This window comes from Odontomachus brunneus, unplaced genomic scaffold, assembly GCF_010583005.1.
Source record: "Odontomachus brunneus isolate Ranch 3 - 2012 unplaced genomic scaffold, Obru_v1 Obru_scaffold_104, whole genome shotgun sequence".
In the NCBI taxonomy this organism is placed as follows: domain Eukaryota; kingdom Metazoa; phylum Arthropoda; class Insecta; order Hymenoptera; family Formicidae; genus Odontomachus; species Odontomachus brunneus.
This window is the reverse complement of record NW_022639554.1, coordinates 527,170-549,278: the sequence shown is the minus strand read 5'-3', so window position 1 is coordinate 549,278 and position 22,109 is coordinate 527,170. Positions and strand designations below refer to the sequence as shown.

General features: G+C 40.0%; 4 protein-coding genes across 10 annotated transcripts; 2 read left to right on the top strand and 2 right to left on the bottom strand.

The window, feature by feature from the left end:
* Positions 1–216: 216 nt before the first annotated feature.
* Positions 217–7,824, top strand: LOC116849054 (transcriptional regulator ATRX-like). The gene is made up of 3 exons (XM_032825818.1): positions 217–742; positions 910–1,026; positions 1,916–7,824. Exons 1-3 carry the CDS (start codon positions 647–649, stop codon positions 5,228–5,230), a joined length of 3,528 nt encoding a protein of 1,175 aa, XP_032681709.1. The 5' UTR covers positions 217–646; the 3' UTR covers positions 5,231–7,824.
* On the bottom strand, positions 5,918–13,095 carry LOC116849056 (transmembrane protein 184B). 5 transcript variants are annotated; one of them, XM_032825824.1, is made up of 7 exons: positions 12,939–13,092; positions 12,071–12,799; positions 10,883–11,085; positions 9,511–10,105; positions 9,150–9,391; positions 8,987–9,071; positions 5,918–7,108 (listed from the first exon to the last, which is right to left on the bottom strand). In XM_032825824.1, the coding sequence occupies exons 3-7, from the start codon at positions 11,072–11,074 to the stop codon at positions 6,933–6,935; spliced, it is 1,290 nt and encodes a 429-aa protein (XP_032681715.1). In that variant the 5' UTR covers positions 11,075–11,085; positions 12,071–12,799; positions 12,939–13,092; the 3' UTR covers positions 5,918–6,932. The 5 variants fall into 5 exon arrangements, with proteins under 5 accessions (XP_032681715.1, XP_032681717.1, XP_032681716.1 ...); XM_032825826.1 differs by having other exon boundaries at positions 12,135–13,095; XM_032825825.1 differs by having other exon boundaries at positions 10,883–11,082; positions 12,071–13,094.
* Positions 11,643–17,157, top strand: LOC116849055 (Golgi reassembly-stacking protein 2). Of its 3 annotated transcripts, XM_032825819.1 has the most exons (9): positions 11,643–11,798; positions 11,891–12,013; positions 13,792–13,879; positions 14,412–14,492; positions 14,609–14,812; positions 14,897–15,114; positions 15,221–15,305; positions 15,809–16,202; positions 16,534–17,157. In XM_032825819.1, the coding sequence occupies exons 3-9, from the start codon at positions 13,817–13,819 to the stop codon at positions 16,896–16,898; spliced, it is 1,410 nt and encodes a 469-aa protein (XP_032681710.1). In that variant the 5' UTR covers positions 11,643–11,798; positions 11,891–12,013; positions 13,792–13,816; the 3' UTR covers positions 16,899–17,157. The 3 variants fall into 3 exon arrangements, with proteins under 3 accessions (XP_032681710.1, XP_032681712.1, XP_032681711.1); XM_032825820.1 differs by lacking the exons at positions 11,643–11,798; positions 11,891–12,013 and adding an exon at positions 13,673–13,714; XM_032825821.1 differs by lacking the exons at positions 11,643–11,798; positions 11,891–12,013 and having other exon boundaries at positions 13,666–13,947.
* Positions 17,158–18,378: 1,221 nt separating this feature from the next.
* On the bottom strand, positions 18,379–19,157 carry LOC116849057 (NADH dehydrogenase [ubiquinone] 1 beta subcomplex subunit 11, mitochondrial). The gene has a single exon (XM_032825830.1). The coding sequence runs from the start codon at positions 18,951–18,953 to the stop codon at positions 18,531–18,533; it is 423 nt and encodes a 140-aa protein (XP_032681721.1). The 5' UTR covers positions 18,954–19,157; the 3' UTR covers positions 18,379–18,530.
* Between the last annotated feature and the right edge of the window lie 2,952 nt (positions 19,158–22,109).

Here is a 22,109-nt window from a genome sequence, read left to right as displayed (position 1 = left end):
TATGACGCGCACTGAGGGCCGCTTTCCTTAAACCTCGCTTACAAGTAGTCGCGCGCGACAGCCGTTCGCGCTCGCTCTCGTCAAGCCCCGTTTCCAGTCCTCGCCGCTGAAACACCGGAAGTCTGTTCTGTTTATTTATCTGTTCCATGTCTCTTCGACTCTCACGCTCGCTCTTGCGTAATTCGCGGTCAAATTTGCCATTCTCCTCGCGAGATCCATGTCGCTCCACGAGCTTCTGCTTTGTGTAATATGCCCAACTGACGATAGGTCTTCCAATCGTCAACATTTCACTGTCAACATTCGATATCAACAATCTGACTCACGCATCGACACTTGCGGTTAGATCCGCTCGCATATCAGATAGAAGCGGATAAACATTCGGGGCCGAGAGGGAGAGAAAGAGAGTGAATATGTGAGTGAGTGAGAGAGAGAAAGGACGAGAAAAAAGCGGGAAAGCGAGTAACACGAACAGACCTAATCCGTCACATGTCTTCAGACGGCGCGAAGTATATCTCGCGTTATCGACGGGACGGCGGCCGTGATAGCGGCCATTTGCATTCACAGGACGGGCTACTCCGTCCGAGAGGAAGAGAACTGTCGTGCTCGCGAGACGCGTCTAGCTTATGATCCTCGTCGTTTGAAAAAAATGACGAGGTCGAGCAATGACGTCGCCAAGTGTATCTACGAGAATACAATTCAGGAGAACGAGAAGAGGTTGCGCGAGGCGCGAATTAAGAGCCAGGTACTGCGTCACCAAATGTTATCCTTTGAATGTTGTATCTCGTCTCATCGCGATATTATCTGTACCTTTATCGTCTTATTCGGCACCACCTATACCATCTCGTATAGCTGCTGTCGTATCGCATTTATTAACACCGTTATCGCGTTAACGCGTCTCATGTGTCGCAGGGTAAAGGCCGAGCTAGACAAGACCTGAACAGATTGTTCCGCAAACTCAATCAAGCTGTCGACGAGTATTCGGCGAGGAACTCAGAGAAATTGAATCTATCGTGCTACAATAGAAATGTAAGTTTCCTGATTTTAAATGATTCTTATCATACAAATGATTGGAGCAAGATACGTGATTATTGACATCCTTATTTGTTGAAATTTTAGAAAAATCTGATCTTATAATCAGCGTCGCAGTTAAATTTCTTGTTTATATTCTATGATTTCAATAAAATCTTGTAACTGAATTTTACCTGAAACCTCAAAACTGTACAATTCCTGTTGATCGTAAGAAAAACCAAGTTCTTATAAAGTATGAAAGTTGTTTACATTACATTATCTATTCAATGTATACACAGTATACATCTTTTTTCATACAGACAATGTAAACTATATAAATCATTTCAAATTAGATTAAAATATACAAAAGAAACTGAATCATTATAACTGCTTTGGATATTAATTATGTTTAAGAAAGATAACAAGTTGCATGGATTTTTTTTATTATGTGACAAATTAGTAGATTTGGCTATAAAGATAAGAGTGTAACTAAAGGATTTTGTGAACTTTAACTGGCTTAAGAAACAACGTTCATAAATTTACATCATTCTAAAGATTAAATAAAAATATAAACTTGTCTCAATTTTAGAGCAAGCCATACGTTGTTTAAGTAATATTTATAAATTATTGATCTGCATTACTGCATCGATTACATCTCATATTTAAAGTCTGTTCTCTTTAGCTGTACATTTTGCTCCTAAAATGAGACAAATATATAACTTAGCATTGAATAGAAAAGGAACAAAGTTCTAGTACAGCTCTAGTTGAGTTAAAAAGAACAAACTTACAGTTTACATTGTTTATACATAGACATAGAACATCATAATTTACACAATCAATAATTGTGTTTTATTCTGTACAATATTGCATGACGATCAATTTTATTGATAAGAATACATGTGAAAAGGTTACAAGTTGCTGGTATGGCCCGATCCCTGAATTTCCACCTGGCTCTTGGTGGGGAATACGTATGGACTGCTCCAGAGATGGTGTGCACAATCCTTTCAATGTCGATGTGCATGAGGGACCCTTTGGAGCTGCTTCCGTGTGTACCTCGCATGCCAACATGAACGAGGACGTGGATCTTGGTGATTTTCTCACGCTCACGGGCCAAGTGTATCATAAGGAGCAACCAAGTGCGGATCCGCTCATTCACAATTACAAGAATCAGATACCACTGAGATTAATTCGTAGCTACAATCTGCAGAACGATATAGCGCCTAACACAGGCTATAGATATGACGGGCTCTACATAGTTCTAGGCTACTGGATAGGCGTGAACGCGGATGGGACCAAGCACAACAAATTTGTTCTGATGCGTCTCGCCGACCAAGGGCCGCCAAGCTGGAGCAACGAAAGCTCCGAAGTCTCACTTTCCGCGCGACACACGTCCGCGAGAACGAACCATCCGAAGCCGTGCGCCAGTTCCAACACATACGACTTGCGGAAATGTTCGCCCAACAGCGACGGCGCCTGTGGCAAGCGGAAATTCAATCGCGAAGCTCTGCCGGTCGCGAAGACGATACCGTCGTTCGACACGAGGAAGTCCGTACCTGAGAGTTCCATCGTCATGCGCCATGTCTTCAAGAAGCCGAGCCACGCGGAGAGCACAACCTGCTCAACCTCTGTACCTGATCGAAAGACTTTAACGTGCCTTGGTACATCAGCGACGAAGACTCACAGTACAAATATCTCAATACGTATGGGTCTGTACGAGTCATCGCACAACGTGCAGGAAACGAAGAAGAGCGTCGCGACGATGTTGCACAAGCCTTTTAAGCCAATCGATATTGCCAACCGCGTGGCTTTGGATATAGACGCGCGCACGCCACTGAAGGAAGATCCCAAGCCCGTTGCGAGGACAGACGCGGACGCTACAACATGGGTGAATCCTCAAGTGGTCGAGAATGCGTCCTGCAACGGTCACGTCGCAGACGAACCCACCTGTCCTTTGAGCAAACGCAGGAAAGACGACTCGTGTTCTCACGACGTGCACCCATCGAACTGCTCGCCATACGCCGCGTCGTCGCCGTTGAGCGGTCACAAGAACGACGCGAACAATAGCGTGTTTCGGGAACACTTGCGAGATACTCGACAGACCGCGAACGCGTCAATGCCTGTATCGAGTCTCGCCAGTGAGCCACCGAAGAAGTCGGACGCAACGCGCGAGAAAATCTCCACGCATCACAACGCTGCAAAGCAATCGAGTGAATTGTTCCACACGCAGGACATCAAGTCTTTGGAATCTATGACGCCGGACAAGATCTTGAATCTGATCAACAGGGAGAAGCATCATCCTCTATCGATGATGCTGATCGGGAATGTAATAGGCCTGTCTACTGAGGAATGCTCGATGTTGAACGAATCGAAAGTGACCGTCGCGGACACGACGTCGAAGATCAGTCATAAGCAACGGGACAACGCGAAGGAGAACGTCGCCTGTCTGTCCGAGGACATCTTAAACAGACGATACTGCAGATATCCGCGTTCCAAGAGGCTGTCGTGGAAGGTGTCGAAACAGGCGGACACGGGAAAACTCGACAAGGTGCTGCGTCGACAGTCCCGCAACGATGTGGATCAGAACTGTAACAGCAACGCTCGCATGAAGAATCCCAGCGATAGATCCAAGGAGAACGAGTACTTGTCTCCGTTTCATGTGCAATCTCCACTTCAGGCAATCGCACAGCATACACGCAGTGCGTACGCTGCATTAGATAATATAAAAACGCGGCTGCGGGCCGACAAAAGCGTGCTGACGAAGCAGGACTTCCCCAGCTCGCCGATGAAGAAAAGCAGACTCAACAAGAAGGGAGACCGAGAAATTGCCAACCTGTCGATAGACGCGAATATTGGCCCGAAAACGCGCGGACCCAGGAACAGGAGGCTGCGATGCATCAATAATACGTACACAAACAAAAGATGTTACAGCACTCTGAACACCATAATGTATTCGCCAGGCAAGCGCAACAGGATCACGGAGAAACAGCGTTACAAGTCGGGCTTCAAACGGAAGAGCAAGCCGACCAAAGTTGCCCGGCAACCTGCTCGCGACAGGCAGAGCAAGGACAGGTATAGAGTGTCCAGCACCTTGCGCACGAGGAGTTCCACCACCGAGGATGTGAATAGCACTACTAAGGACGAGAGTTTCGAGACGACGAAGAACACCGACACCAACGACGATCGCGATTACAACGGTAGTAATAACGTGGGCAACAGGAAGAAGGAGAGCAGAAGCGCGACGATCAACGACACGAATGATTGTAACGTTCCTAAAACTTCCTTCGATAGGAGTCTGCGGAAGAAGCTGGTACAAACAATACCTTTGTCACGACGTACGTCGCAAACCTCGCGGTTGCATTATTTTCGCAAAAAACAGCAGGTGGAGAAGCCCAGCACAATGGACGCAACAACGCAGTGTAGGCTGATCTTCGAGGACCCGATCGAGGGTGGCCTTGAGAGAAACCAGCAAACCGAATACACGTCTTCCGGACGATCGGCCGACCGCAGGGTCAAGCTGCAGCCGGAGTCTGTGCTCGACGTGGTGTGCAACGATCAAGGCTCTCAGATTTACGCGACGACGCTTCGCGTCGCCACCTCTGCATTTACGGAAAGCGACGAATGCCATGCAAGCTCTTCGGCATCGTTGCGCAAGAAGACCTCTCCGTTGACGGAGAAGTCGTTAAAGGGCAGAGCGTCGGCGTTTGTGCCGGTCAACACGTTTGATAGCGACCTGCGGATCGCGCGGCTCCGGTCGATCGGCTTCAGACCCATCATCGAGCCGCGATCGCCGTTCGACAAGTGGATCGTCCAAAACGAGCGAGAGAATCAGCTCGTGAGCTTGAGCAAGGTGACGAGACGGGACGTCGCCGAAGAGTACGATAAGTATACGAATGAGGATAATAATGTAGTCATTTACATGGACGACCAGTTGCAATATCAGGATATTGAAAAGGAGGAAGAGGAGGAGGAGGAGGAAGAGGAGGACGACGACGACGACGACGACGACGATAACGACGACAACGACGATGATGATGATGGCGACAAGGATGAGAGGAAAAACGCGTCAGTGAAAGATGAAGAAGATAAAGAGGAAGACGTACAATCGTATGTCGATAATAACGCACTGCCGGAAATATTAATGTCGCTCGCAAACATAGAATCTCCTTGGCACGGTTGGAAGCAAATCGTGACGAACAATCGATCATATTGGATCGGCTGGTAGTGCAACTCCATAATCGAAGGTGCTTTCATAATTACGAGTAGAAAAATGAATCGTTTTATCGAAAAATGTGTACACAATATTATATCTTTATTTTTCTTTTTTTCCTTTGCCAAAAATTAAAGGCTGTTGAGAGTAACATTCTAAATTATTCTTCTAACAGTAATAATATGGTATTCGAGTTGACTAACATATTTTAAGAAAGCATTGATAGATTATTATTATATATATATAATTAAAATGTTATATATGTGTATATATATATATACATACATATATATATATATATATACACATACACACACACACACAACATACATATAAATTATTCTCTATACAACATATACATATACGTGTGTATATGTATGTGTGCATGTATATTTTCTACAAATCGAGGTATTATTAACAGATGTTTTACGTGTAAATAAATAATATTCTATGAATAATTGTCTTGTTTTTCTTACGATGTGATGTAATAAGTAGGACAATAAGACTTGTTCACCGTTTTGCATATCCTGTTCCTCGCGTTTGTTCTTAAACACGTTTTTTTAACGAGATATACGCGAGCAGTCTCGTATGCTTTATTATAAAATAGAACTTTACTCGTAAACCTCTGTCTTTCTTTCGATTATTATCCTTTGTTGCGCTTTTAAAAAAAATATAAGGATATACACAGTTGTACACGTGAGACACCAAATACCAAATATTTATTCATATCTGACACAATACTCATCAATTGTTTTTGCACTTTCTTGCTAGTGTTCGTTATATTCTTTCTTTTCTTTTATATTTAAAGGCTCCTATCGGCGCAACGGATGCTTCAAGGAGAAGTCCGCTCTGTATCTTTTCTCAGATATAATTCTCAATGGTATATATACACGTACGAATTTCGTAAGACTAAGAAAGGAATAATTTCATAGGACTGTAGAGAAGGACGCAAAGATTTTTCTTCTTTTTGTGTATGTGTATGTTGTATGTGTGTGGCTCAAGTTCCTACGGAGAGACAGACGCGATATCGCGCGAGATTTGATCCTTAAGTAAAAACAAAATACAAAAGTGTAAATAAGGGCGAGGACCGACGTATTCATCGAAACGAAAGAATCGCGACGGGCACGCGTAAACGTGATTCCGTAAAATTAAGTACTATACAATTACATTTACTTTGTCACGAAGTGTAAGCTTTATCGTGCGTGTTAAACACCTGTTACAGTGTCGTAGTAGAGCCACAGATATATAGAATAACACTGCTTCAAACACGTCTCAGCATATTAAAATAAATATCTTCTATACTATACTCGTATGTTATAACATAATACATATATTAACATGGATGTAACATTATGGAACTCTATTACAGCGCGGTGTAACGCATGCTTACGCCACGTGCGTCCGTGTGCGCGTGCGTGCGACATTTCCTTTCCTCCTTTATTCATTTCCTCTCCCTTTAAATCTGTCATTTGTATCCCGTGTGAGCGAGTCGTGTTCCTACCTAATAATTAAGTTCGCATCGCGCAATTCGCTTATGATAAATGTATCTTTTTGTCTTCTTCTTCATTGAAAGCAGATTTCTAGAAGTTCATGGAAGTCCCGCGTTCATGTTAATAATGTCAATGTGTTCGTCAACATACATCTCTCGAATTTAGCTCGTATTCTCTGAACTGTTTCCGTTTACGTGTCTGTATAATGCACGAGTCCTGCGTACGCCTTATTGAAATTCGTCGTCGCTGCTCAGCAACATCGTTTTCTCGTTATAGTTTTGCGAAATCGTGGCGACACGCTGATGAGAAGTGTTTCGCCTTTGCGGTGGTGGTACCGGCATGTTTTGCGGATCGTCCGGATCGAAGCTGGATACTCGCATACCACGTTGTCCTTTCGGGCCCCCTAATCGTTATATCATGTTACATAACATTACAGCTAATGGCGAGCATACGCGCTACGGGCAAACGATAAAAGAAAAGGCGTCGATCGGCCAATACAACGGCATCGGCCGACCGTTTTGCGCGCGAGTGCAAACTGCACACAACTGTGATCACTAATTTACAATATTTCGTATTGTGAGATCCCGATGAGATAAGACTTGGAAAACGACACACGCTCGTCGGAATGTCACACTCGCATCTCAAACATTCTTGCTCCGGAATTACGCTCGCGGGATTGCAATCGGCAGTCAAAATCGCATCGACGGACAGCGATGACGGGACGAGCCGCGGAAGATTTGAGCGGAGCAACAAAGTTTAATATTTTTACGGCATACAAGTGATATGCAAGTGCGAGAAAAAAAAATGCGACTATCAATGCGACGTAGCCGTAAAACAAACGGCATCATGCAGAGATTATAGAAGTAGGAAATAAAATAACCGCAAGCAGAGCTAAGGTCGTGATAAAACTTTGCCACAGTAAGTATATGCTGTACCGTTGGGAAAGAGGACACAATAACATTTGTGCTTACATGCTCGAGTCGTTTCATACCGTATATTCGCATGCTACATAACACCATGATGGGATATAAAAGCGATAAAATTAATTTAACGCTCTTCCTCTCTCTCTCTCTTATAATATCAAACTCATAAGTGAGACTATGAAAAGTGAAAAATAAAGAAAAAAGAAACAAAAAAGTACAAATAGAACGATACATTCAACCAATACCTAATTATCTTTTACATTTATTTTAGAGCAACGCTATAGAAGTACACTGCTCTCTTCTTCTCTCTCCCTCTTTCTCTTGCTTGCTTGCTTATTCTCTCCCTCTAAATATTTGTCTTATGTTAAATGCTTAATTATACAGCAAAGTTTGTTAATCGTAAGATTGGATGAAATTGTATATGTATATAATACGTATATGTATCGATGACAATTTAAGTACAACCCTTATTCTGTAATCTTAGCAGAGAATTTATCAACCCCCTGCGAATAGATAGCGATTTTTAAGGCATTGAGTAATCCCGTAAGCAAAGTACAAGTGCGCTGTGTTGTGTATCTTTCGATCCTCATTTTTTAGTCGCGCTAAGCTCGATGTCCAATTTCTTGAAATTAAAAAACTGACGGCTCACTGTGTCATAGCTTTTCGTACGGCAAGTTGGTATTAACGTCTGAAAAATAGCAAACAAAAGTGCCTTCAAAGAAATTGAATCTAACAAAACGGCACATGTTAAAGAAATTTTATATTCATTGGCCTAATTCTCGTTAGTGTAAAACAATACATATTAGTAAACTATTCTTCAAAGCTTTCTACGCTATCTGTGACTTCCGGGGCTTGCCTGCGTAAAAATTAGCTGCACGTGTGTACAGAAGTGGATAATATATTAATTGGTGCCTGCATCGGTCAGCAGTGAAGTCGGCAAATGAGTAAGTGAAATATAAATTATGTACAAAAGCCAAAACCTGTAACTGAAGCGTTGCAATCGCGAATGAAATGTGCGTTTTATGCTAAATGTCACGCATTATTGGCATTATATATCAAGTAATTTCGCTCTATAATTGGAACGCTTACAGTTTTGCGTTTCTATAAAGTTACTAGTTGATTCTCTTTTTGAAAATAAATGAGAGAAAAGAAATTTTATACACGAAACACATAAAAACTTGCAGATAAATGAATTGATATCTTATCGCACACTACGTCATGCTAATATGAAAATTGAGCAGATGCGGATGTAAATGTATATGATATGTCCATCAAGATAAATAAACGGCATATAAATTAGAAAATAAATATGCAATATTGCGCAAAACAAGGGATTGTAATGAAAGAGCAGAACATACCGGCGCTATACTGCGTATACTGTTGGTACTGTGGATGGAAATTATGGATGGCATCGGTCATAATATCTTTTGGATTCATTGTTTCCTGCAAAACATCATTAGTGTATTGTTATCATAACAGGACATTATCTCCGCAAATATCTCTACGCTCTAGGATACGTACTTTTAAACTACTACTGATGCTCTGCATCGTCACGCTTCTACCTCTGGAATCCGTAACACAGCCAGCTGCGTATACTTGGTACGGGAATGCGTACCGTAAAGCTATAGCAGCAAACAGCATCTCGATGCAAATCAAGAAGTTTTGATAACCAGCAGAAACTGTTCCTGCACTCGTTGATTGACCCAAACTATTTATAACGGGTGAGATGACATTCGCCTTTTCCAAAATAGCTAGTAGGACTCCTAAGTGAAAGAGAATATTGTTTTTTAAATTTTTATATCAATATCCAATACAGCCAAGTGTTAAATTTATTCTCCGTAGAAGGCAAGACACGTGAGACACGAGCGAAATTAAAGCGTACCTTGCCAGAATGACAAGAAGATCACGCTCTTCACTGTACAAAACTTCAGCACAGGCTCGAACGGCGTCAACAGGTCTCTTGTAGCAAAATAAAACAGAAACAGCCCATAAAGTGCAAGCGACACGCTGATATTGTAAATTACGGTGATGTAGATGTAACCGCCATCGGGGGACCAATCTCCGTCTCTGTAGTGGCCAAAGGCTTGCAGAAATATAATGACAAATGCCATCACTGGTTTAACTAAGCAGAACTGCAGAGTGGCTTGTTTGCAGAATCTCAGAAAGCCGATGGTGTATGTCTTCCCAACTAGGCAACAAGTCCCATAAAGGCAACTCGAACGTATAGGTTTTCCCCTGATCTCGGACATAATGTTGCCCTCACCGCCTAGGTACTCGTAGCATAGCGACAGAAAGTTATATATAACAAACGCCTCATAACAGTCCCGTACTGTGAAGAAATAAACGTAGTAGCTCTCACTGTTGAAGAACAACAGCGAAAGCCAAGAGTACGTGGCGTAAATGGGCACGATGAAGAGAATCCGCACTATCCATCTCTGCTCCGTCGGATTCGTGTACCACCTCAAATGTTGATAGATCTACAAACACACAATGGAGAGAAGCATGATAATGAGTCACTGATAACATTTAATCCACCACAAAGGTATATCTAATACTTCAACTACTAATAAAAGCAGTCAATATGAGGGAGAGGGATTATAATATAAAGATAAAGATTTTTTAAATTTATAACAAGATATTTTATACTCTTAATTGACATTGAATAAAACTAAGAGTGAATAAATGGACACTTTTTTTTTGCATTATGTATTTTTTTCAAAAACCTGTTATTTTGACTACTCTGATAAAAATAGGTTATTGTCAGCAATTTTATTGTAAAGAATCGTCCTATAATGCTCTGTATTATGGCTAATGTTTTTAGCAACATCAATTAATATTACAACTATCAGAGTAAAAACTATCAGAAGTAAAAATAATTCGTTTATAATTTCTCATAAAAATTATCCAAATTAAAGAGTATATAAACATTTTTTTTGTATTATATATTTTTTCAAAGAAAAAATCATTTTGACCATTCTGAAGAAATATGTTGTTAATTTTTTATAGTTTAGTGCAAAATTTTAATTTGAGTTTATGGTCCTTATCTTATATAAACTCACTTTTATTGATAAAATTGCTTTTGTAACTCTAAATAACTGAATGTAACTCTAAATAAGCCTTCTGATTGGCTTGTAAGCACATTTAGAGGCATTTTTACACATGAAAGAGAGTTCAGATTAAAGGCTTGAATCTTTGTCTGAAGAAAATTTCAATTAAGGTCTAATCTCGGGTTGGCATATTTCGACAATAGGTACCTGTTGGCAAGTGAGAAAGAGTGCCACCCATACGAATACACCAGCGATACACTGGGCCGCGCGAGTCTGCAGGAAAATCGGCGTGCCTTCCTTGGAACCCTCCACGACCAAGCTACTGTCATTGGTGGATGTCGTTGACATCTTGTCCGGATTCACGAACGCGTGTGTCCCTGTGACCGCGACACCATTCATATGTCGACCTGCTGATGAAAGCACAGACACCGAAAATTACTCCCACGGACGCTACGTGTGACGTTCGCACGGATGGCGCATCGGCGATCGACGTGATCGATGAGGAGTCATCGCGATCGCGTAATCTAAAGACGCGGGGACGCGTGAGAGGCGAGAGGAGAAGGAGAACGGCTGTCAGGAGGGGAAGAAGAAAGAAAGTACGTGCGAGCGAGTCGCGTTACGCGTAAACGTGAGATTGTGCGAGTGACCGTACGGAAAAGATCGATACGCCAGGCCGTGTCAATTCGAATCGATCGGCACGTTTGATTGTGTCGGATCCCTAATCTCAGGACATGTATATGTTGGAGATCTCACGTCGAAGTCGTTGTCGCGAGTAAACACAAAAAGATCCGTCTTCAGGTCTGCTCTTTTTAACTGACGACTAGGTTAAATTTCCTGACGAGTATATAATCTAGTGAAACAAGTATATGATCTAGTATTGAGAAGAAACGCGAAGTCCCAGCGCAGCACTGGTTCAGCAAAAAAGAACAGGCCTCTTCTCAGCTGAACCAGACTGCACACTCCGTCTTTAGAGCGAAACAAGTATATAACCTAGCGTCGGAGGGAAAAGAAAGGAAGTCAGCTATAGTTCGGGAAGCATCAATCGCGTGAATCTTTCCACGTAAACTCGATCTTACTCGTCAATCATGTAATTTGTTTTTTTCCTGGTATGAAATCGTAAAAAGTAAGCAATTTTGCGGCACTCAGAAGACGATCGCGCATCTCTTTCTTCAATGCAAACTCGTAATAAAAAGTGAACATTATATTTTTTTCAAGGTTACATATTTTTCACTGTTCACAAGTCACCTTGGGGGAGAAGATTCACGATTGACCTCCCTGCATGAAAAGGACAAGGCAAAGGCCTACTTTCGCGCGGCCACGACAACACAACAATGACAGGTGACGCGCGAGTCTCTCTCTCTCGCGAGTTCCATTTCTATTTCCGACACGACGTACCCGTGCCTCCATTCGCGAGCTCCTCTCCGAACGATGCAGCATACGCGCGCCCGACACGACCTGCCTGGTCCCGTTTACTCCGCCACGTTCCCGTTGACGTTCTCCTTTCGACGCAGCCAACCGTCCAGCCGTCAGCCTCGTCTGCTCACAAGGCTCTCCTCGATGAGCCGCCAACTTCAGACTTCACTTTCGTGGATGTCTGCCCGGGAGTCTGCGGAATGTCGGTCGCGATTTCGCCTGGCGCGTATCCGGCCGCCACAATGTCTCGAAATTGACGGCAACACACACTTGGAATGGATTCCCCTCCGGGCATTCACGAATCTCGCCTGCCTGTCTACCTACACTCGCGTACACCTGCGCTCGACATTCTCTCTCGTGCAGCCTAGCTGGCTCGGCCGCACAGGTGTATCGCGCACTGGCTGCTGGTGCACTTGGTCGACGCGGCGCAACCTATGCGAGGAGAGATTGCTCGATTTCGCACGGTATCGCTGAGAAACGCGAGCTCCGTGACGTCTATGCACTTGTTTTCCTCAAGCGAGCCCTTCGCCGCCGATCCCGCGAACGGTTTCACTCCCACCATACGTGCACCGATTATCGCTGCCCTCGCAATTCCTCTCCTTCTCTTCCTCCCTCTCTTTCCCCTCGCTCGCTCGTAGCTCTACGCATAAATCGTCTTTGCGCAAGTCAGCGCGAAACAGGTCTGCCCCTTAGAAACTGTACTTGCTGCACCTAAGACGAGTGAACAACAGTTTTTCGAAATACTCGTATACGATTTAGACGCGTCTAAAAGCGTAATTTGATTGTCACAATCGTTGGCGAGAGAATGCGCCGATTATTGTGTTTGAAATGTTCACATGACGATATTTACTTGGGGGAAAGAGTCGAGCGTGTTCTCGTCTTCTCCATCGACGCTCCACCGTTTCTACTTCCACGTCCTTGCCCTTGTTTTAAAACTGACGAGTTTTAATAATGACGCGGCGCTTGCGCGTTTTTGTGATTGACTCGTTGGAGAAAATCTACGATTGACGTGCGGGAGCGTGGGTAAGCCTTTATAAAAGGCGTTTCTCCCTTGTCTCTCTTTTATTACACGACACGTCATTTATGCCAACTCCGAAGGTTGTGCGAGTCGTTTGTGGTTTTTCTGAACTTCGGAGCCGCGGAGATAACCTGTAGATATGAAAAAACCGACAAATATTTAGTTATTCTCGTATTGTTCGTGCTCAAAACAAGATTATTATTCATCTTGGAATAGAATAGAAAAGAAAAATATAAAAAAAGGATATAGAGAGAATATAGAGCTAAACAACAATAGATCTGAAACGACGTAAATTTCGCGCTTGACGTCATGATGACATCAGCAAGAGAGAGAGAGGTGGTGAAAGAGTGAATAAGGGAGGGAAGGGAGAAAGAGAAACAGAGAGAGGTAAAGAGAGAAAAATGGAAAAGCTACTCCGACTTTTTATAAATTTAGTATATGAGTCGCGCCATCTAGATTCACTTTTGTATAATAAAAAGTGGGTAATAATTAGGGCAATTTGAGATGCGAAGTTGTCCAGCTTGGTGCTAGGATATCACTAGATGAACTGTGGTGTATAGCAATCTCGTAACGTCACTGTGGAGCTTGCACTACGATACCTGTGCCACGTATATTTGCTGTTTGTGTGTGCCGCAAATTTGCGAAATCAACAATTTGTTTAATGTCTTTTATCTGCTCGTCTCAGGTGACCTAAGAAATTATCAGTCGCAATGGGATCATCTCAGAGCGTGGAAATACCAGGAGGTGGTACAGAAGGTTATCACGTATTGGGGGTAAGACGTCCTGTCAAGAGTGTCTAATTATCGAAAACGTCACCCACTTTTAAGATTCCTGTGCATGTGTATGTTGCTAAAAATAATGATAATACTTTATGCATAATTGTACACTTCTGTAACTCACAATAGTCTTAATTTGACTCAATTTGGTATATTGACTATCACAAAAGTGTCATCAATAAAGTATAATTATCATTACTTACTTTATCGTAATATTTATAATAAATATGTCAAATCTATTGAGTCATCTTTCATGTACGAGTTATTTGAATAAATAACAATTCTCAATAGAAACTTTAAAAGTCTTTGTTATTTATGAAAAAATAATTATCAACTTATTAAAAAATATATATATCTTTCCCAGTAATTTCTAAATTATAAATTTGTCAAGGTACAGCATGCTTAAAATTAAGTGAAGAGTAAGATTTTATGATAACATTTATAAAGTTTTGTCTTCAATGTTTAAATTGAAAACAATACATTCACTTTAATCATATAGTATGAGATAATTTGATTTTTCTTTTGGCAGGTTCAGGAAGGCTCACCTGGGCAGCAGGCAGGATTGGAAGCATTCTTTGATTTTATTGTAGCAATTGGGAATACTCGACTGGTCTGTTTATCTATAATTTCTCAATCAATCAAAACTTATATTTTATATATCATGATAATTATTATACTAATAAATATAGAATCTGTTTTAATATATTGGAAATTTGCTCTCAATAGGATCAAGATAATGACACTCTGAAGGAACTCCTAAAGGCTAGTGTGAACCAGAAATTAATAATTACAGTATACAGTAGTAAAACAAAGTCTGTAAGGCGGACTCACATCGTACCAAGCATGACATGGGGTGGACAAGGATTACTGGGTGTTAGTATACGTTTCTGCTCATTTGAAGGTGCCAATGAAAATGTCTGGCATGTACTTGTAAGTATGCTTCTAACAGACTTACTTAATAGTACATATCAATTTGTCATCATTTATTGAATAACTTGGCATTTAAATTCGCAGGAAGTACATCCATCTTCTCCTGCAGAACTGGCTGGTTTACGGCCGTTCACCGATTACATCATCGGTGCGGATTCTATCCTACACGAGAGTGAGAATCTGTTTACCTTGATCGAAGCTCACGAATCACGACCACTGAAACTATATGTATATAACACTATAGACGATTACTGCAGAGAAGTGACTATTACTCCTAATAATACCTGGGGTGGGGAAGGAAGGTACGTGTATTCTACAGAGTGTTTTATATATATTAATCAAAATCTTAAAATATAAATAACAATCAAAAAAATAATATAAAAATAAAAATATATATTTTTTTAACAGCTTAGGGTGTGGGATAGGATATGGATATCTGCACAGAATACCAGTTAGGAGTGTACTAGAGCAGAAGCCTGCCAATTCATATACGGTACAAGTTGTCTATTTCTGTAGTTTTCAATTATAAATAGAGTCTTGTAAATGTCTCAAAATCTGAAAATTTTCATCGTTTAACTATTAATTTTGTCTTTTAATTGATAAAGTATAAGTCACTGTAAAGTATAGTCTGTGAAGTATACTGATAAAGTATAAGTCACTGTGAATTTACAAATTAAGAATTGAAGAAATGACTAATTGTTTTTCTCTCCAAGGCAGAATTCACATCTTGGCAGAAAGATCAGAAACAGAAAAACAGAAGCTAGTCAGAACTCGAGCTGGTAAAAGAGCAAAAATTGTTGACCACCACTTAACTACTAGTGCGAGTTCTGATTGGCTTTTTGCTTTTTTGCTAAAGTGTGAATTCTCCCTAACAGCATAGATTTAACAATTTTAGATCCAATAAATGATAAAAAATATATAAAATAAATTTCGAAACACCTCGCGGGCGCTTAGATTTTCAAAGTTTATTTTATAGTATATTTTTTTTACTTTTAGAATACTATGAAGGTCGCTATGCAAGATCAAATGCCAGAAACGACCGTTACCATCGTCATGTCAGGAAATAGTCCAGCTGTCAATATGTCACCTGGATTATCTGGTCCACCAAATTATATTTCGGTAGATAGCTCCGTGAAAAATCTGGAAGCTGAACAGAAAACTGTACCACCTCAAACCATAGGAGCAAGTTCGAAAATACAGACTACGAGCCAAGTCAATTTCAGCGGCGTTGTTGCTAGTTCTAGTGCCGGTGCTAGTATTAATGCTGGTGCAGCAGTCGGTGCCGGTGTCGGTACGAGTGCTGCTGGCGGTATCGGTACTAGTGGCTACACACCGATTAGCCCAGTAGCCCACATGTTTTCAAACCAGCCTGCGGTCAGTTTTACGCCTGGTAAGTAACATCAGATCTTACCCTTGCGTTCTTAATGTAAATATTTAATTACTTGAAATCAAAATTAAAGAAGCGTACCACGCGAAGGTAAATATTCGCGAATAAAAAAAACAGTATTCAGAAACAAAGGAATTTTCTTATAAAAATCAAAATGCACATTTTGCTAAATATTAAAGAAAAATATTTACACTGTAATCTTTTCTCATCGAAATTGAGTCTTCAGAAGGAAATTTCAGATAGTATAGTTATGTTTGGAAACATATTCTTTTGACATTGATTAAAATATTAAATCAGATTAGATCATTATCGATATATATGTTCTATTATTTAGGTACTTATCAAGCAACTCCCAACATTCCTGGTATGCCGGCCAGTCCAGTTTTACCAACGGGTCCTTACGAAGTTACAACAACTCCGACGTCACCAATCAATCTCGCAGAACTGCAGAAAGATCAGAATCCTGCTTATAGCGCGACCGTTGCTGCTGCTGGATTTCATATGCCTCAATCTCATGTTGTAACAACACCGATCTCACTGCCTGGAATGCCGCCTATCACGGTTAGCGCTTCTCTCCCGCAAAATACTTCCTTCTATCCGACTGTTCTTCAACAAAATCAATTGTCTAATACCAATACTACCGCCGCAACCACAACCGCATCACCGTCGTTAACGTCGATGTCAACATCGGCGCAATAACGGACACACGTTTTCCGATTAAACGAACCAGCGTGACTTTCAAGCGTAAATTTCACACTAATAAAGCATTAAATACACCGGCAAAAAGAAAACGTGATCGGTATACCTCGCCTGTTCTACTCTCGCATACGTTGCGACGATTCAACAGCTATATTTCGTTTCTTAATGAGTATCAAGAATGTGATGCATATAGTAAATTTTTTAATGTGTACTAAAGGATAGTATAATATAATATTGTACATAAATAAAGTATATATAATCACAAAATCCTAATTGCAATATATGTATGTATATACATATCTACACACATGTGTACACATGTGTACACAGGATGTTAAAAAAAAAGGATTTAAGACTTAACAAGATAGATTATTCATATTGAATAAGAAATGTTTAGTAGACATAGGTTGAAAAGTCGATCCTTTTTCAGAATTACATTTTTTCAATTTTGGTAATGCAAATTATTTGTATGCCTCTGTTATGATCAGGTGGTAGATAAACGAACAAGTATCTTACTGTATTATTATTTTTATATTATCTACTATTATTACTTTGATGTTTGCGAAAAGCGTTTACATGTTATCTTTCAAAAATTTCTGGTCTTTTCACTTCTACTTTTATACAATATTTCATTATCATTTTACTTCAGTAGTGCAGTATAGTCACTTGTCCTTATAGTCAGTGATTACACAGTGTTTAAGAAACTCAGCAGCAAAAGTCCTTTTAATTATGTCAACTTATTATTCTAATTGGGAAGTGATAGATGTGCATTTCATGTTCGCAATTCTGTAATATAAAAATATCTAGTATGTGGATAAAAGACAATGTAGAGCATCTTTTGTAAACGTCAAAGTTATAACAAAATAATAATATAAAGTACTCGTTTGTTCATTTGTTCACTATGTATGATCAATGAAAACACAAATAACTTGTGTTATTAAAACTGGAAAAATATGTAATTTTAAAAGAGCTGATTTTTTTGACCTATATTTATTAAACAACTTTTACTCGGCATAATGAGTGCTATAAGTCTTGAACATTCTGCAACATAAATAATTCTTACTTGATATTCATTCTGTAAAAACAGCACTTCCCACACAATGCTATGATGCATCATTCTGATCTTATGCAATTTATTTATCCATGTGTATTTCAATAATCAATGTTACAATTGCTCTCACGTATTTTCCCCTATATTTATTTATATTTCTAGTTTTGCTTAGATATAATTTGATTACTAGTGGCAGATATGACCACAGTTTTGCAAATATGATGATGTACAAGCATTATTCTGAATTCTTTTCATCAGTCAAAGTGTCTCTAAATGTGCTTTTGAGCCATGTTTAGAAATACTTTCATTAACAAAAAAGAATTCAGAATAAATCTTAGATTTTAACATTCATGAAACTGTTTTGTATCAATGAAAAAGATCACAATTTAAAGACTATATAATTGGTAAGTTTTAATGTCAAGTCAGAAATTTCAATCTGCAAAAGCAGTATTTTTTATTAATCACCTTTAGATAACATTATTATAACAAGTACTAGGCTGTTACAGATACAGAGAACAGGAACGACACTCAGAGTTCAGATAGAATTCCCAATCTCGTTGTCGTCATCATCATCACATCTCTTAAATAATAATTTCCATGTCACCTAATTCCTCATCGCTTGGTAGGTATATTTTAGACGGATCGACTACATTGGGATCAATGCGTGGAAGCCCGTGCTCCTCTTTGTAACGAAGTTGCAGGTAAGCTTCTCGCTGTGCCCAATCTGTGCCTTTTGAGTCAGGTAAATAAGCCACAATAGTGGCTCCTAATACGATGCATAGGGTCACGGTCACAAACATGGTCTGATGTAAGGCATGAATGTCCTCGGCCTCATCCTTTTCACTGAAGCCGTAACTCACCCATTTTTTCTTGACAGGTTGAGTCTCCTCCTTATCGTATCTCGGTGTCGTCGTTATCCTGCGACAAACTGTTTCCCTGCGTGCCGTCAGTGCTAACCCTTTGCGCAAACCTTGCACGCAATTCATTCGAAATAACGCTGCCATTATCACTCGTCCTCGCTCGGACTTCTATTCTGTGACAACTGTCACGAGAAACGTGCGTTGATTTCAATGTTGAATGCAACAGCCGTACGCTCCGAGGACGGCAAGAAATTAGGTAATATTCCTTCAAATATATTGTACGTGCTGGGTGTACATATAGTTACCAAGCATGGTACTATTAGGTTACATTTTCATCGCACGAATCCCGTATGCAACTCGACTGACTGACGAAGAACTCCGGCAGTCGACAATGCATCTTTTCTTCAAAAGTAAACTCATAAAAATGTTTTCAAAGCTTGAAAAGGTTCCGCCCTCCACGAGTTTACGCCAAAAGAAAAGATTTCTAGTTAAATCCTAGTTCTTTATGGGTCTAAACAAGCCATTAGCCGCAAGCAAAGTGACCAATCACAGTCGATTATTTTCAAAAATAGTCGACTGTGGTGGGTCAACTTGCCCATGATTTATGAAGCGTTTTTTCGTTTCGTAACGTTAACGTTTGGTTAGCTAGTTTGGTCCACTTAACGCTCGCAACGCCACGAGCGTTATGGCTCCTGGGAGGTGGGACCCGATTGACCACGATATGATTGGACACAGATTGTAATGATTGGTTCGACCTAGTAATTCACTAGATAATTCTTTTCATCGGTTGGTTATGTCCAATCATACAGTGGTCAATCGGGACGCTCCCGCTCCTTGATAGCGATCATGAATCTTTTCCCCTACTGTAAACTCGTAAAAAGTGAAAATTTTGTAATGAACTCGTGAAAGATGAAAACCTTCACTAAACTCGTGCAAAATAAAAGATTTAACGTGAATTTGTAAGTAAAACAATTATTATAATATTATAATACTCAAGACAATACCAATTTGCAATGGACATCTTTAGAATTTTTTCAGCATGTTTTTAAGACATAGTGATGTCTTTAGAACGTTCCTTGGAAGTCTGCTTGTCTGGGATTACTTTAGGATAAATTATTAAAAGATAAAATATTCTATTCATATTAAAATTATAAATCTGCAGAAAATATATATTTCATATAAAATAAATAATATAATATATAATATATTAGGTGTACAACTTTGCTTCCGTCGTTTTCCTATAGATGGCTTTAGCGGTAAGTGGTGGTCGAAATAAATGACCATAGACGTCATACAATAAACTTGGGCATCTGTCAACATAACCCCATAGAAACATTAGTCGATTTGTGTCTGCATCATAAAGTTATTTTCGATTGAAAATGTCAGTTTACGAGCCAAATTCTTGTCATTTGCGGGAGGTTTTAATTTTCTGCTTCAATATGAAGAAATCTGCGGCTGAGGCTCATCGAATGCTCTCAAATACTTATGGTTAGGCCGCTATTAGTGAAAGAACGTGTCGTGAGTGGTTTCAACGCTTCAAGAACGGTGGTTTTAATGTCGAAGACCGGCATAGCGGTGGAAGAGAGAAGGTTTTTGAAGATGCAGAATTGGAGGCATTACTTGATCAAGACTCGTGTCAAAATCAAGAAGAATTGACACGATCATTGGGAGTGACTCAACAAGCCATTTCAAAACGCCTCAAAGCCATGGGAATGATTCAGAAGCAAGGAAATTGGGTGCTGTACGAATTGAAGCCGAGGGATGTTGAACGGCATTTGTTTGCTTGTGAACAGCTGCTTGAAAGGTAAAGACGGAAGGGATTTCTGCATCGCATTGTGACTGGGAACGAAAAATGGGTTCATTACGATAACCCCAAAGCACAGAAAATCATGGGGAGTTCCCATGCTTCCACGTCGACGGCCAAACTGAATATTCACGGCTCCAAAGTCATGCTCTGTATTTGATGGGACCAGCTCGGCGTAGTGTATAAACTGTAGTAGTATTATAAACTGTTAAAACCGACTGAAATAATCACAGGCGATCGGTATCGAATGCAATTGATGCGTTTGAGCCGAACATTGAAAGACAAACGGCCGCAATACAACGAAAGACACGATAAAGTGATTTTGCAGCATGACAATGCTCGACCACGTGTTGCGAAAGTGGTCAAGACATATTTGGAAACGTTGAAATGGAAAGTCCTACCCCACCCGCCGTATTCTCCAGACGTTGCTCCCTCTATCATTTGATTCGATCAATGGCACACGGCCTGGCTGACCAGCACTTCCGGTCTTATGAAGAAGTAAAAAATTGGATCGATTCGTGGATCGCCTCAAAAGATGACCAGTTTTTTCGATGCGGGATTCGTACGCTACCCGAAAGATGGGAGAAAGTAGTGGCCAGCGATGGACAATACTTTGAATCATAAATGTATAACCAGTTTTTTACAATAAAGCCTCGAATTTCGGAAAAAAACGGCGGAAGCAAAGTTGTACACCTAATAATATTATAATATAATATAATATAATATTTCATATAAAATAATACATAAAATACATGCAATAAATATATAAAATAAACTTACATTTTACTTACTGCATATAATTTATAATATATTACACTTTAACTTTCTGATGCATACGTATCTTAACTTTGCAAACTTCGTTGGTATGCTTTCACTACCTATACGTCATCACGCTTCAATTGGCTTTTGTTGTTTATTTTTAATGGACATAGGATTCTTATGTCAATTGTCTTCAAATGCCAATTGTCGTATAACCATAAAAATTAAAGTCATTATAAAAAATTCTACTTTGTACATAATATGCGAGTGTAATATTACATTTAAACCACATCGCTTGATGCCTAAAAATTTTCATGGAAACTTACACAATTTACATGTAAAGAAGAACATATACGAGCAAACTGAAAGTTCACGTGAAATATTTCACGTTTTGAGAATTCATCTTTCATGGTTAACGTTCGTCTCATTTATTAAATTTACTCATATTGTATTATTATATTATATTATAACTATAAATTTAATTGTTGTATAATGCTTATTAATGAGTTATATATTACATTGTGTATACTGTAATTACATTTTAATTTTAATAATCTATATTATATAAATATTGCTTCCCACATTGTTCACTTTTCATGTGAAATAACTTACAGTGAAAAGTGAAAAATGAAAATGAAGTTCATATGAAAGATTCATGATCGTTACCCTGACCTATAGCTGCACTGAGTTGCACTGCTGCACTTATGGCTCCTGCACACAAGACGCGGTAATGCTTG